This window comes from Pipistrellus hanaki (assembly GCF_964339955.1).
Source record: "Pipistrellus hanaki genome assembly, chromosome: 1".
Taxonomy (NCBI): Eukaryota; Metazoa; Chordata; class Mammalia; order Chiroptera; family Vespertilionidae; genus Pipistrellus; species Pipistrellus hanaki.
Window position 1 is genome coordinate 33,334,873 of NC_140503.1, and position 15,073 is coordinate 33,349,945.

General features: G+C 34.8%; 1 protein-coding gene and 1 pseudogene across 3 annotated transcripts in view; both read right to left on the reverse strand.

Moving 5' to 3' along the window:
- Positions 1-15,073, reverse strand: part of ARID4A (AT-rich interaction domain 4A) — a 64,776-nt gene that overhangs the window by 47,809 nt on the left and 1,894 nt on the right. For both annotated transcript variants that reach the window (XM_084894783.1, XM_084894784.1), the window contains exons 3-8: positions 13,527-13,637; positions 12,610-12,675; positions 11,550-11,640; positions 2,122-2,201; positions 1,943-2,037; positions 26-158 (exon numbers count right to left, since the gene is read on the reverse strand). In XM_084894783.1, coding sequence (XP_084750909.1) covers positions 26-158; positions 1,943-2,037; positions 2,122-2,201; positions 11,550-11,640; positions 12,610-12,675; positions 13,527-13,637 — 576 coding nt within the window. The remainder of the gene's footprint in view (positions 1-25; positions 159-1,942; positions 2,038-2,121; positions 2,202-11,549; positions 11,641-12,609; positions 12,676-13,526; positions 13,638-15,073) is intronic.
- LOC311628016 (keratin, type II cytoskeletal 8-like) lies at positions 2,216-7,090 on the reverse strand (annotated as a pseudogene). The gene has a single exon. The product of its transcript is annotated as a keratin, type II cytoskeletal 8-like (transcript).

Here is a 15,073-nt window from a genome sequence, read left to right on the forward strand (position 1 = left end):
AATTTTGGAAAGAAACCTTACTTACCAAAGCTGGATACCATTCGGTCTTCTCTGAAGTAGATATCACACTTACAACTTTTCCTAATAATTCATCATTGAGACGTCTCTTATCTTCATCTTCATCTTCAGTAGTTTCTTCCTCCTTTTCATCTTCATTACTAAAAGTCGAAATAATTTTATCATAATCTTAAGATAAACCACTTTGAATATAGTCAGAGAGGTGTGAATTTAATACGTACAGCTCCATTTCTAATCTGTTTTACCCCTTTTTATTCTTATTTGAATTGAAGAGCTAGACACTTCCAAGCCCACAGTAGTTGTCCTGAGATGTCCACCGTAACTCTGAGTCCACTTCACCAGATCAATGAGGACACAAACTTAAGCTCTCCTGCCAGCCACCCACTGGAACAGAAAAGCCTAATTATGTCACCATGAAGAACTTACTGTGCCAAACACATTTTTAAAAAGATTCCCTTCTATTTTTTTTATGTATGCCAGATAATAGAACTCTATAATTTTCTGACAGATTATGAAAACACATCTGAGGGGTAATTTAGATGACCTATCTAGATAACTAAACAATAATAAAAACCCATAGCAAAGAACTAGTAGACTAGCTTGTACTTTTCAAAAGTATCAAATGTCATGAAAAGACACAAAAAAAGGGGGGGGGGGGGGGGCTGAGGAACTTTTCCAGATTAAAAGAGACTTGAGAACCATATAAACTAAATGCAATGCATGATCTTAGATTGCATCCTGGAATTACGGAATGCTATAAAGGCAAAGATAGCATTCTATACTGTTAAATTTCTGATCCTGATAATCATACTTTGGTTATGTAAGAAATGTCCTTGTTCTGTCCTAGGTAAAGTATTTAAGAGGTAAAAGGTCATGACACTTGCAACTTCCTCTTAAATAGTTCAATCAGTTAAAGTTATTATTTAATTAAAACATTATAATATGTCCCTATAAAAAGAGAAAATGACAATGCAGAGGAGCCAAAAATGTTAACAATTAGTGAAACTTGATTATGAATATATTAAGGTTTATTGTAACATTCTTTAAAATTTTAAGTTTGAGAGGGGTGGGGAAAGCTGGAAGAGATTAACCAAAGAGCTTATCTATACTAATAAAAGGGTAATATGCTAATTAGACTGGGAGACCTTCCAGATGTCCTTCCAAACAAAGCCATGGTACCAGGGCCAAGGCAGAGGCAGTTAGAGACAATCAGGCCAAGAGGGGAGGGCAGTTGGGGGCGAGCAGGCTGGCAAGCAGTGGGGACAGTTGAGGGTGAGAAGGCTGGCAAGGGGGGGAACAGTATTGGGGGCAAACAGGTCGGCATGCAGAGTGGTTAGGGGTGATCAGGCAGGCAGGCAGGTAAGCAGTTAGGAGCCAGTGGTCCTGGATTGTGAGAGGACTGTTCATCTGTCAGTTTAGGCCCGATCCCTCTAGAAAACCCCCAGAGAGGTTCCAGATTGGAGAGGGTGCAGGCTGAGCTGAGGGACACCCCCTCCTGTGCATGAATTTCGTGTGCCGGGCCACTAGTATGCATATAGGCATAGCCCATGGACACAGACAATGCCTGAGTGGGAGCAGGAAGGAAAAAAGGTCATAACAATAAAGATAAATTAAAATGTTTAAGTTTGAAATGTTCTTAAAATAAAAAGGTTAAACAATTACATAGTCTCACTAAAATTAAGAAAATTATTGTATCAATTATGGAATTTGGCAATGTAATTCAAAACAAAAATAACCTCTTTGAAAAAGAAGTGTGATAATTACTGACAAAGTAATGGGAAGAATTAAGAACAAAGTTGGCACAGGATAGATATCTAACATAATACAGATGCTATAAAAAGGTTACCCAAACAAATTTACCCATCCTAGAAAAGTCATTTAATGTTATAATTACTATAATGTTACTGTATATGTTAACACTCACATAGGAAGAGAGGACCTCCTTCCTCTGTTCGTCTTCTTTGCAATGACTGGAGTTCCAAAATGCTCTGGATTTGTTAATGGAAGCTGATCAAGTGTCTGGATAAGAAACAAACAAATTAAGTCACATTTTTCTCTACATGAGTATACTTTGTTCAACTGCAAAAGTCCGTGTCACCTTACCTCACTCTCAGCAAAATGTCTCTCTCCTTTTAAGCAAAGTGAGGTGCGTCTCAATGTCCTCTCATCACCATCATCAAACACTATAATAAGCAAAAGAGAGAAAATTTATGCTCACAAATAAAATATAACTGCTCAGAATGCTATCGTTGCTATTTATCTCAGGTTAAATATGTGCAAGAACCTTAATTTGTTATTTTTCAAAACCCTTTAAAATGTACATAGCACATTTTTCATTTTATAGTTACCAAACAAGTTAAATGGCTGCCCCCAACTGCTTAAACTGTCTCCAGTCACCTTTTTAAACCGTAGTCAAAACACAAATATTAAATTGCTTTTACTCCTAGAAGAATGAATGAAAACCTGGTTTACAAAACCGAGTGTTATTAGCCTGTTATGGTTTTTTTTTTTTCAAGTTATCAATGGAGTACCTCTAATTTCAAGAAACTGACTTCTGATAATGATGTTGTATTATTTACTTCTAGTTATTTGTATGATAATCTACCATAGTAGATTCTAAAGTCATAAGATTCAACTTTTTTATTTCGGTAGAAGAGGATGTAAGAAGTTTAGACATACAGGTTGAAACAAGGAAAACATGAAAAGGCTGAAATTTTTTTTAAATTCTCAAAAATAAGTCAAAATCACATGGAACTTTTCATAAAAGTTTTTACTTTATAATTTTTAAAAATCACACTTCTTATAAACACTTTAAGGAAATGGGGGCAAAGAATTTAACAATTAATAAACTAACGTTTACCGTATAAGTAGCTATATTATCTTGATAATTTTATAGGTTTCATTTTGCAGAAATGTACTGATTTTAATATCTAAAACTTACAAAGCTTATAAAAAGAAAATGTTCTCAGAAGACACCTGATTGTCCAGCTATTATGAAGAAATAAAATATAAAATGGAGTCCTTACTTCAGACACTTAAAATGTATAGACATATCAGCAAATGGATGTACACTTATGAAAATAACATATGAACAGGTAAACATATATATACACACACACACACAAAAATTATTATTTTAAGATTTAAACCTGCTTTTCATAATTTTAGATGTTTTTCCATTGTATGTGTTTTTTTAGGGTTTGCAGAATCAGCTATGGCTTTATTTTTTTTGGGAAAACTTGATTGGCTTTTAGTTGGGAGCATGGGAAAGAGGGGGTCCCCCAGGCAGTAAACTCCCCCACCTCAAGGGAGAGCTAGGCCTGGGGCTGAGCCTCAGGGCTTCCTGTGCCTGCTGCTCCCCTGCACAGCTCCTTTCCCAAGGCTAGGACAAGAGAGACCCTGGTAGTCATTCACTTAGGGAGGACATCAGATGATTCAGACACCAGCTTTCCATCGTGGGTCTCAATCTTCTTAACCACCATCGTCTTGGAGGAGCTGGTGCAGCTGAAGAAGCAGAGCTCCCGCCAGAGCCCAAGTTGGCCTGGAAGCCCAGACCATAGTTGAGGTTTCCATAAGATGTGTTCATCAGCCTGAGTAGCCGCTGGTAGTCTTGGTGTGGGTGCTCATGTTCTGCATTCCAGATTTCAACTGGTTCTCCTTGCCCTCCAGCAGCTTGTGGTAGATGGTGATCGCCACATTCAGGGCCAGCTTGACATTTATGAGCTCCTCGTACTTGTGCATCTTCCAAGCCACGTCCTGCTTGGTGTTTCTCAAGAGCAGCCTCCAGCTCAGCCACTTTGGACTGAGCATCCTTAATGGCCAGCTCCCCACACTGCTCGGCATCAGCGATGGCGGCCTTCAGGGAAGCCCTCTGGCCTTTGAGGCCCTCAATCTCAGCCACGAGTCGCTGAAGTTCTGGTTCAGCTCAGAAATCTAGGTCTTCGTGCAGCGCAGGTCACCCCCATGCTTCCCAGCCAACATTTCCTTATGTTTGATCTGGTACATAAACTCAGCCTCAGCCCAGCTTCGGTTGGCAATGTCCTCATACTGGGTGTTGACCTCAACAATTATTCCATCAAGGTCCAGAGAGCAATTGTTGTCCACAGACAGCATCACAGATGTGTCAGAGATCTAGGACTGCAGTTTATGAATCTCCTCTTCATACAGTTGCTTGTAGAAGTCGATCTCATCAGGCAGGGTCGGCCCCTCCATGCGGGACTCCAGCTCTACCTTGTTCATGTAAGCTTCATCCATGTAAGCTTACCTCCTTGGTAAGGAAAAAATCATTCTCTATCTCTGTGTGCTTGTTGATCTCATCCTCGTACTTATTCCTCCAGTCCTCCACCAGTCCCTGCATGTTGCCAAACTCTTCCTCCCGAGCCAGCTGCTGCTGAAGGTTGTTGATGTAGCTCTCGAAAACAATGTCCATGTGACTGTGAGTTGTATACTGTTGCTGAAGGAGGTTCCATTTGGTCTCCAGAATCTTACTCTACTACTCCAGGCTTCAAACAAACTTGTTGAGGATGTTGATCTGCTCCTCTGGTTGCACACGGCTTAGATGTTATGGTCCACCTCCAGCCTCAGAGGGGTCAGCAGGCTCTGGTTCACTTAGACAACTATGATGCTCCCCATACTCTCAGCCCCACCATAACCCCAGGCCACCCCGGTAGCTGCTTCCCACCCAGGAAAACGCCAAGGAGATGATGTGGGTGGCAGGCCCACGGGAGTATGAGCAGCTGCTAAAGACCCTGGAGCCAGAGGCAGACACCATATAAGTCTTCTGGATCACCCTGTGGACATGGCGGAGACTGCAGTAGAGGCGAGGAGGCTGAACCAGACAGATTCGAGAAGCAGTCAAAAAGCTGCTTGATGTTTTTCCATTCTAACAAAATAGGTTAGTGTTAATAAAAGAAAATTTTGCACTACCTTAATTTAATAATATTTTACTTTGTTATCTATATAATTACAATCCTGCACTTAAATTTTTAAAATTGATTTTAGAGATAGAGGAGAGAAGAGAGAGGGAGAGAGAAACATCGATTTGTTGTTCCACTTATTTAAGATTTCATTTGTTAATTCTTATATGTATTCTGACCTGGGATGGAACCCGCAACTTTGGCATATCAGGATGATGCTCTATCCAACTAAGCTACCAGACCAGGCTAGTCCTACCTTTTTTTTTTTTTTTTTTTAAAGGTTGTTTTATTAGTACTTTGTCTTCAAATCATAAACTTAATTTTTCATGCCAGAAATTCAATTATGTAAGAGCACTCTACTTCTTCACTATTTATCTACCACATTCAGATCTTTTTCTTAGACTAAAGACATTTAGCTTAGATTTTCTTACATGCAGGAGACAATACAGAGATAATTAACAGCTCCTGAAGTACATATTCAAAGAACCATAATGATCCCACAAAATAGCTGGTTTATACACTGTCAATGATGCAGAAATTAATGACCACTTGCAGGCAGACAGAATGACAGGATAAAACAGCATCTTCCAACGATTACATCATTAATCTATTCTTAACAGTGCTCTAAACAAACATTTGTATCAAAATTATGATTTATAAGGGGTCAAGTCTAATAATAAATCACTGTTCTTTATAAATTCAAAATCATGCTGAAACCGGTTTGGCTCAGTGGACAGAGTGTCAGCCTGTGGACTGAAGGGTCCCGGGTTCGATTCCAGTCAAGGGCATGTACATTGGTTGCAGGCACATCCCTGGTAGGGGTTGTTCAGGAGGCAGCTGCTCGATGTCTCTCTCTCATTGATGTTTCTAGCTCTCATCCCTTTCCCTTCCTCTCTGTAAAAAATCAATAAAATACTTTAAAAAACAACAACAAAAATCATAAACTTATCATACCAAATTTAAAATAATGCTTCACATCAATATTAAAATCCATAAGATACTAAAGAATAAAATCTTAAAGTTCCAATTTTCCTTAATGCCTACATTACAAAGATGGTAACACTGGACACACACATACATACTCATATACACACACATTTAAGTGGAGGTGTAAGGAAGGAAAATGAGACTGTAAGTTCAATTAATATTAAATTTAGGCCACAAAACCTTTCACCAGTTTTTTATCATTAAAATCAATGACAGCCCAAGTCAAAATCTTTTTATGAGAAATTTCAAGTTTAACATAATTAATTTTTGTTTTTCAATAAATCAGATTTTTGGGGAAAAAATTTCATTTCACCCATCACATTTACCATCAGTAGAAATAATGTAAGAACCAAAGAAACTTCTAAACAGCAGATTGTGGAGCAATTTCACAGCTTTACATAGGACCCTTCCCACTTCAAGTGAACAAAGAGAAACAGTATTAAGACTTTTCTTTTAATTCACAAAACTACGAAAAACTGTGTATTTGAGTACTTTAACAAGTCTGTTAAGCCATGTGATTTCTCAAGATTTTTCTGAAAGGCAATTAGAAAACCCAACAGCAAGGTAGACCTATTAATCATGATATCCTGATTATCAAAATCATGAAAGTTCTACCTATAAGAAGTTTTCTCTATAACTTCTAAGAATCATTTAAAAGAACACAAAATTTGTAGGCATTGAAAAGTGACTTTGGCATTTTGATAAGTGAATAAGTAAATGGTATACTTAAACTCAGCTTCTTTCAGTTTAAGATGTATACTACAGCAAGCCAAGAGAAAAAAAAAACATGTAAGGCTATTAGAATTTAGTAATTCTACGAAATTTCTTATACTTGCATTTAAATAGATTATTCATTGAGTGCAATAGGACATAACAAAAGTATTATCTGTTATTATATTATAAATACTAAAACCTAATTTGAGAAAAATGATAAGCCTGAGAATCTCTTAATTAACTTTACTCATTCTAGGCAAAATAATACCAATGCAAACAAATATACAAAGCCTAATCCTAAACTGTTAGAATTCAAAGAAACAAAAGCCAACCAGGATCTAATCTAACTACTTAATACATAGTAGTCTATCCTAACACTGCCAGCTGCTGGAGAATAGTAAGAAAATAACAGTAAATTAACTTTATTTACTCACTATGTAACTATCACTTAAGTTTCTACCATGTCCTGACCATCACAGCAGCCACTATAAGAAGGAATTATTACCTTCCTTTTATAGGTAAAGAAATTGAGAATCAGAAAGTTAATCAATGAGCTACAATTTAGTCAAAAGGGATCAAAATGCATAATAAATAGGTATGAAGCAGAGGTATAAAATGAACGAATTCTGGCTTTGAAAAAATAAGTATTATGTCTGTGTATTGCTGTTATGATTAACAAAATATTTCACATATGGAGTAAAAACTTTAAAGTTAAAAATTGATGCATACCCCAGGAAAAGTCAATAGTTCTGTTATTCATAAAATCATTTGTTGAGTCCTTCAACAATTAAGGTAAAAAACTTCAGGAATGTCGAAACCGGTTTGGCTCAGCGGTAGAGTGTAGGTCTGCAGACTGAAAGGTCCCAGGTTCGATTACAGTCAAGGGCATGTACGTTGGTTGCGGCACATGCCCAGTAGGGGGTGTGCAAGAGGCAGCTGGTGGATGTTTCTCTCTCATCGACATTTCTAACTCTCTATATCTCTCCCTTACTCTCTGTAAAAAATCAATAAAATATATTTAAAAAAACAAAACAAAACTTCAGGAATCTATAAACTTGAGAAATTAACATTCAAATGTCTAATTAGATTAAAATATGGGAATTTTAAGTCTCATGAAAGGCCATTTAAACAATGGGTTAATAAAGCCTATCACAGGACTGAATAGGAGATTTTTTGTTTAGTACATTTTTTACAGTTTCTAGTCAATAGAATAACCACCTAGTTTTGAAAACATTTTGTGGTTGATTTCGGTTATAAAATTAAGAGGCTTTAACTATATTAAAAGTCTTATAAGCCTTCAGCACATTCCAAAAGAAATGTCAGTCCATTCACCAGTTTAATCTAAACTAGAAATCCATCTAATGGAGATCTGATATGATGTATGTGCAGAATAACAACTATAAAGCATGAAAAAAATTAAGAATCTTAAAAAATAATTTGTCACAAACATATAAATGATCAAATAGGTTTTAGTGTTAAATTTGATACATAATGTATATGTACATTTTATATGTGTTACTAAATTTATCAGCAATTTTTTTTCCTTATTTTTCAAATCAATGAGTTATTTTCATAACCCAAAAAAGCAAAAGAGGAGTAGCTTTAGAATGTCTTATTGAGGTGTTGTATTTACCAGGAGTTACTGGCAATATTAAAAAATGTAGATATGAATTCTATTCCAAATTTTGATATCCTGAAATGACATTTAACAACACAATTCCACACATTACAAATTCCTTATCTTTAATGCAAGGAAAAGAACTGTCAAATGAATAAACTATGCTAGGTAGCACTGTTTTATGATATGAAGTATTTCCAAGGTTCAAAAAACAAAAAAATCCATAAGCTGGAGCTATTTATTGTTCACCATTAGAAGGCAAAGTAGTATTAGATTTTGAAAATTGTGTTATAGTAGATCTATAACCTCTTTCAAAATTGGTTATTAAGCTATAATAGGAAAAGTTAATATCTGTTACTATCACTGACTCATTGCTCCTGTCTGATCCAAACCAGCAGTAGGGTATCCTCCTTTATTTCGATTTTTTTGTTTTGTTTTAAGATGTATTTTATTGATTTTTTACGGAAAGAAAGGGAGAGGGATAGAGAGTTAGAAACATCAATGAGAAAGAAACATCAATCAGCTGCCTCTGCACACCTCCCACTGGAGATGTGCCCGCAACCAAGGTACATGCCCTTGACTGGAATTGAACCTGGGACCTTTCAGTCCGCAGGCCGATGCTCTATCCACTGAGCCAGGGGTCCTCAAACTTTTTAAAGTGGGGGCCAGATCACGGTCCCTCAGAGAGCTGGAGGGCCGGACTATATGAACTACTAATTCCTACCGTAACACCTCGGCTGCGCTCACTGCCCAAAAAACCTGGCGGGCCGGATCAGACTCCTCTGCGGGCCGCATGTGGCCCGCGGGCCGTAGTTTGAAGACCCCTGCACTGAGCCAAACCAGTTAGGCCTTGTTTCGATTTTTAATACTCGTGACATAAATTCAAGACCTCATAAATAGCCATGAAGAACATTCATACTTTGTATAACTTTCTGTTTCTACCTATACAGCACTTTCCTATGAACTAGAAATCAAGTAAATTTTCAGAAAAGAGCAATTAAATAGGTAGTAGATACTTAATCAAAGAAAAATATAGAAAGTGCATGATCTGTAAGAGATCATTTCATTTTGCCTCTCTTAACTAGTTGACTACCACTTGTCCAAAACGAAACCATCCCCACACGCCACATTTTGAATTTAATTTAAAAAATCAATTTGCGATGAATCTTATAAAAGTAAATATGTTACTCACAATTCGGGTTTTCTTGAATATTTTCAGCCGAAAATTCTCAGGAAAATTATTTCAAAGTTGGTCAGGGCTGCCACATAGGGAAAACTTTTTTTTTTAAATAGACAAGTGGCGTGTGGGGAAGGTCTTTGTGTCTACAGACGCTTAAGGCATACAATGGATTAAGCTCATTATATTCAAATTATCCTTTATGTAGTTTACATCCTTCAATACCTAAACATTTTTTATAGTAGAGTGCTATATTGAGTACAATTAAGTGAATAGTGCCTCTTCATGCCTTAAATATTTTAGATAATTATCTCATTTCACACATACAAAGATCTTAAATATTTTTAATTTTTCTCCTGAATAAGTCTCTGTTTCTCCAAGTATGGTTTGTTTTCCTATGTACTGGCTACATTAGATTCAGCCGTTATGCATATAAAAAAACGATTCTTGGGTTACCACCTCCTGATCTACTAAATTAGAAAGACTTGGAGTCCTTAAATCTCAATTTTTAAACAAGCACTAAGTGATTCGTATGTACACTAGTAATTGAGATACATGAATTATATGTAATTATAATTCTAAACTCTTTTGAGAACAAGAATTCTGTAATTGCCAATGGGAAAATCACTACAGAGAATGCTCAATAGCAACTAGTTTTTAGAAATGCTAAAATGCCTTTCACATAAAGGATAGAGGTTGCTATTCACAATTGAAGGATTATTCTAGGGTCTAGAAATCAAGACTGTGAAAACCTGGAGAGTACTGCTTCTGCAGAAGTGTGAGCATTATATCAATAAAACCAAACAAGTACTATGAATGCAATACTCTTGATATTGGACACCAAATAGAATGAAGTATTAGTATTTGAACATGCATCATATAATTTACCATGATTCTGCACACATCAACTCCTATAATTCTTGTCACTGCCTTATTTAATATAGCAAAACTGTATTTACTTAATCTCTAAGAGCAAACATTAGCTTAGTTTTTAAACCTCTAACATCTACCAATAGCCACAACTAAGCTTCCTAAAAATATGAAGTTCAGAATAAGAAACCACTGTGAACCAATACCAACTTCTAGGAAATCCAAGAATAAAAATGGTTAGGAAAGAGCAATATAGTACTAGTCAGGTTCAGTAAATTGCTACTAGTACTAATAGAAGCCACAAGGGTAGGAGAGGGGACAAGAAGTACAATTGTTAACCAAAGCATGTTCTTCACAGCTTTGAACAACTTGCAGATAAATATTTTTTACCCGAAGCAACAAATTAAGTAAATCAAAGGGCTATTTCTCTTCTACAAGGAAACCACATCACTGTCATTATACTATTTGTACCAAGACTTCACACAAAAAACAATGACATAGATGTTCATGTAAAACCAAGGATGTTATCCACATGACTACACAGTTTGGCAGTACTGAGAGAAAATTTAGGAATTTTAATTACTGACATTCTCATCAACATAATGACAGCAACTATCTAAGCACTACATTTAGGTTTTAATTTACTTATATTATGACGCTTGCTATTCACTAAAGTTTTTAAAACCAGTATAAGGTTATGTATGGAATGTTGAAGTGCATTCATATTACTAACATATCTTTTTCTTCGTTTTTTGCGTGTCATCCTTGCACAGTGGCCAGGCTAATCTTCTCTGTATCATTCCAATTTTAGTATATGTGCTGCCAAAGCTAGCACACATATATCTTCCTTACCCTCACTGTATCATATTTTAAAAATTAAACTATGATTACCTAGGCTTGAAGCTACTCTCCCATGGTTAACATCTATACTACTCTTATATAAAACAGGTAGCAACACACACACACACACAAAAAAAAGGTTGCAATTATGCAATCCTAATTGTGATTACAGAAAGTTAAAAAGTCTGATTATTTATAATACTCAGTTGTATTGACTTTTCTTATGGGACAAAAATTACCATATAATCTTGGGTGAAATAGCTACAAAAGCCAAGTTACTGTAAGAGATAAATGACAAGAAAGAATATTTATTTCTCTGCCACATAATGATTCAGTGTATTTACAAAATAGAGGTATATGCAACCTACAAATCCAATCCTATGGATTAAATTATTACTTAACTACTTACCTACAGTATACCAACTAGCATCTGTCAACTTGCTGATACTAGCTTCCTGAAAGGATCCATCGGATGTCCTTATTTCAACAATAGCTCCAACCTAAAACACAAAATGAAAAATTCATTTCCAAATGTAAACAAACCAAATCACTACCACCTGGGTAAAAAAATACTTCTTAGAATAATTCTACCTTATATTGGCTTAGGTCTTTATCATTAATAGTGCTCGTACATTTATCATGCAATTGGAGCTTCCTTTTGTTATATGTAAGAAAGTTATTATTGCCCCTATTTTACACATTGAGAATTGTGGCTCAGAAAGAGAAAATAATTTGCAGGATACAGGAAGAGAACCAGAACTTTTTTACTATAACACGTCTTTAAGAAAACGGTGGAATGTAAGAACCGAAAGACCATATAACACAGCAAAAATAGCTTCAATTTCTTTCATAGAAATATTGGATTCAGCATTTGTATTTAAGGGACCTTTTAGATAAAAATTTCACTTAAAGAGAGAGAGAGAGGGAGAGAGAGAGAGAGATGGACCAGTTGACCTTCTTTCAGCTTCCAAGCCTTTGCATATCAGATATTAACTAAAATAGTATTCTGACAGAACAAAGATTATGCAAACAAATGGCCAGAAATGAATGAAAAACTTATTATAGGTAGTCATTAAATTCAATTATGAAGTCAATAGTTTACTTGGTATGTTAGAAAGAATAACAGAAGATTGAAAGTTATATTAGTATATCACTTAGCAAGCTAAATACATATATCCACCTAAAAAACAAAATGAAGCATTAAATACAAGAATTAAAAGGGGGGGGGGGTTAAAACTCATGTTTATATATGTTAAAAGTTACGCTCCCATAAGATGTTTAACATTCTTAAATTAAGTACATAGCCACTGAATTATCATAATTTATACTAACTATATAGCATCACATTTGTATTTTGTTCTCTAACATTCTAAAAATTTTAAATTATATCTACAAATGTAAAATTCAATAAGTTATTGTGTGAATTAATTATTCATCATTTAATATTTTAAAATGTAGAACATACATACTCTTAAAGGACCTTTTATTTGGTCATCTTGCACCAACTGTGTAGTATTGTCCTGTTTCAGGAGTACCTAAAAAATATTTTTGCACAGTAATTCATACGTTAGTTTCAAAACGATACATTTATGGTGATACTCTAACAACAATGTCTTTAGTCTATGCTCTCTTAGCATCCTGTGGTTACTTCTGTTATAATACTTATTACATTGTCTTGTATTTATGTTTATTGTCTCTCTCATTAACTGTGAGCTCCTTGAAGGCTCCAGTCCTCCATCATCACTATAGGCCCAGCAGTTAGCAAATGTCAATGCATATTATAGGCACTTAATAAATGTTTGCTGAATTAATGAACTATAGCTAAGATTATTAAAAACATTTATATAGGAAAATTACATAAGGAAGCAAAAAAATGTTAATAGTAGTATTTCTAAGAGGTAAACTATAGGCATTAATCCTTAGGTACATTCTATATTTCCAAATACTGTACACAAATAATGTGTTAAGTTTTTTTATGGTCATAAAAGCATCTTAAAAATAAATTTCCTAAATCATTTTTAATGCTATCTGGAAAACACAATTCCCACTGTATTATTACTCATAATCACTTGAAATTGTCTCAATGTGAACATCATGAAAAAAAAAAAAAGAAATTACAGCCTAAGTAAACATGATGCCACAAACAGGAAAGATCCAAATGATAGGAAGTATCATGAACATGGTATTTTCATAGAAGCACTTTGAAATAACTTCTCATTTTGAGTTATTGCTCAAACCTTAATGTGCTTATAGTTTTACGTATAACAGTGTTTGTACAAAGTAATGATTCAATAAATGAAATGTTGATTTGAAGTATGCCCTTCCTCCCCAACAATTTTCAATCTAGAGTTAGCAATGCTGTTACATAAAAAGAAAAAAAAATTACCTTAACTTTCACCAGTCTTTTCACGGTCTTAATTTTTGCCTCACAGAAGGCACCTCGGTACTTGGCACTGACATCAGTTCCCACTGTCAGGTAGGCAGGCTCATCAGCCGCCTGATGGAAGGAACGTAAAATGTGAATTTCACTACTGTTTCCCCGACTCGAATCTCAAGTCTCACTAAAAGGTTCTGTGTTTAAAGTAATAAAAACAGTAACACTATTTATTAGCATCAGTGATAAGTGAAAAATACCCCAAAGCAAACACTTTATTAACAATCTTTTATTTTATAAACTATATCCTGATAACATAAAACATTTAAATTTAAACAGGGAAGTATCAGTTAGAATATACCATTTTTTTCTCCAGATACAAAATGTTTCAACAATTCTGAAATTTATTTAAGAAATTAAAAATAAGAAAAAAAATATATATATATGCATATTAAGTCTCATAATACTTTGTTACTAAATTATGGTCTCGGGAAAATTTTGTTTTCAAATGAAAAGATAATGCTATTAAAATCAATACCAATAATACATAATTATATGCTTATTAATATAGCTAAATAAAGGCAACATCTTTTCAAGTTCGGTATAATTGTACAGATAAGAAATGAAGCCAATCCTTTTGATAAGGAAAGCATTATTTGAAAAAAATCATTGGCTAAAAGCTGCATTTTAGAGGTTTAAGTCTGATGAATGCAGAGATATAAACCGATGGCATACCAGTTTATCACAGTAGTCTTTTGGGTACATGCATATAAAAAAGCTTTACTTAGAAATATCTACTTTTAGCCAATGGCCTAAGATACATTGAAAGACGTGAGAAATGTAATTTTATGATTCATTTTAATCTTGACAATAACTGATTGCTACTTCAATCTATCATTTTACCTATTTTTTCAAAAGGTAAGCATACAAGTTTGATTCAACATTGCCAAGAGCAAAAGTTACAGTGTACACACACTTAAGAGACACATTTGTAAGTAGGAAATGATTTTAATTTTCCAGTAAGTTTTCCCAAGTAATATTAAGTTATATGTACCTTAAAAAACAAAACAAAAACAAGTAACATTAAAGGTCATTTTAAGAAGATATGGTAAGAGAAAATGTAGGAAAATGCTGTATTTCAGGGCTTAATACACTGAAATAGTAAATAACTAAGAAATCAAGAACCTCTTAAAGTTAGTGTATTTTCAAATAATGCAAACTGAAAAGGAATACTTTTAGCAAGTAAGTATCTGACCTGAAACATCCAATGCTACAGCACCAGACTGCTATCTATCCCCTTCTTCTCCTTTAAACATCACATATGATGTTTGCAATATCAGTCGTCTTCAGAAGAATACATACGTCTTTTTTTTTTGTTAGCTACATGCTTAAAATTACTTATTATAACAACTGAACGAAAACTATTAGCTTTGGTTCAACTTCAAGTATTTTAGCCACAGAATTTCACGCTACCTCCAACAAAAATGATACCTCCCTTCCACAATCCACCTATTTTTTTTTTTTTCCCCTTAGAAAAATCCACACTGGCACTGAGGAAG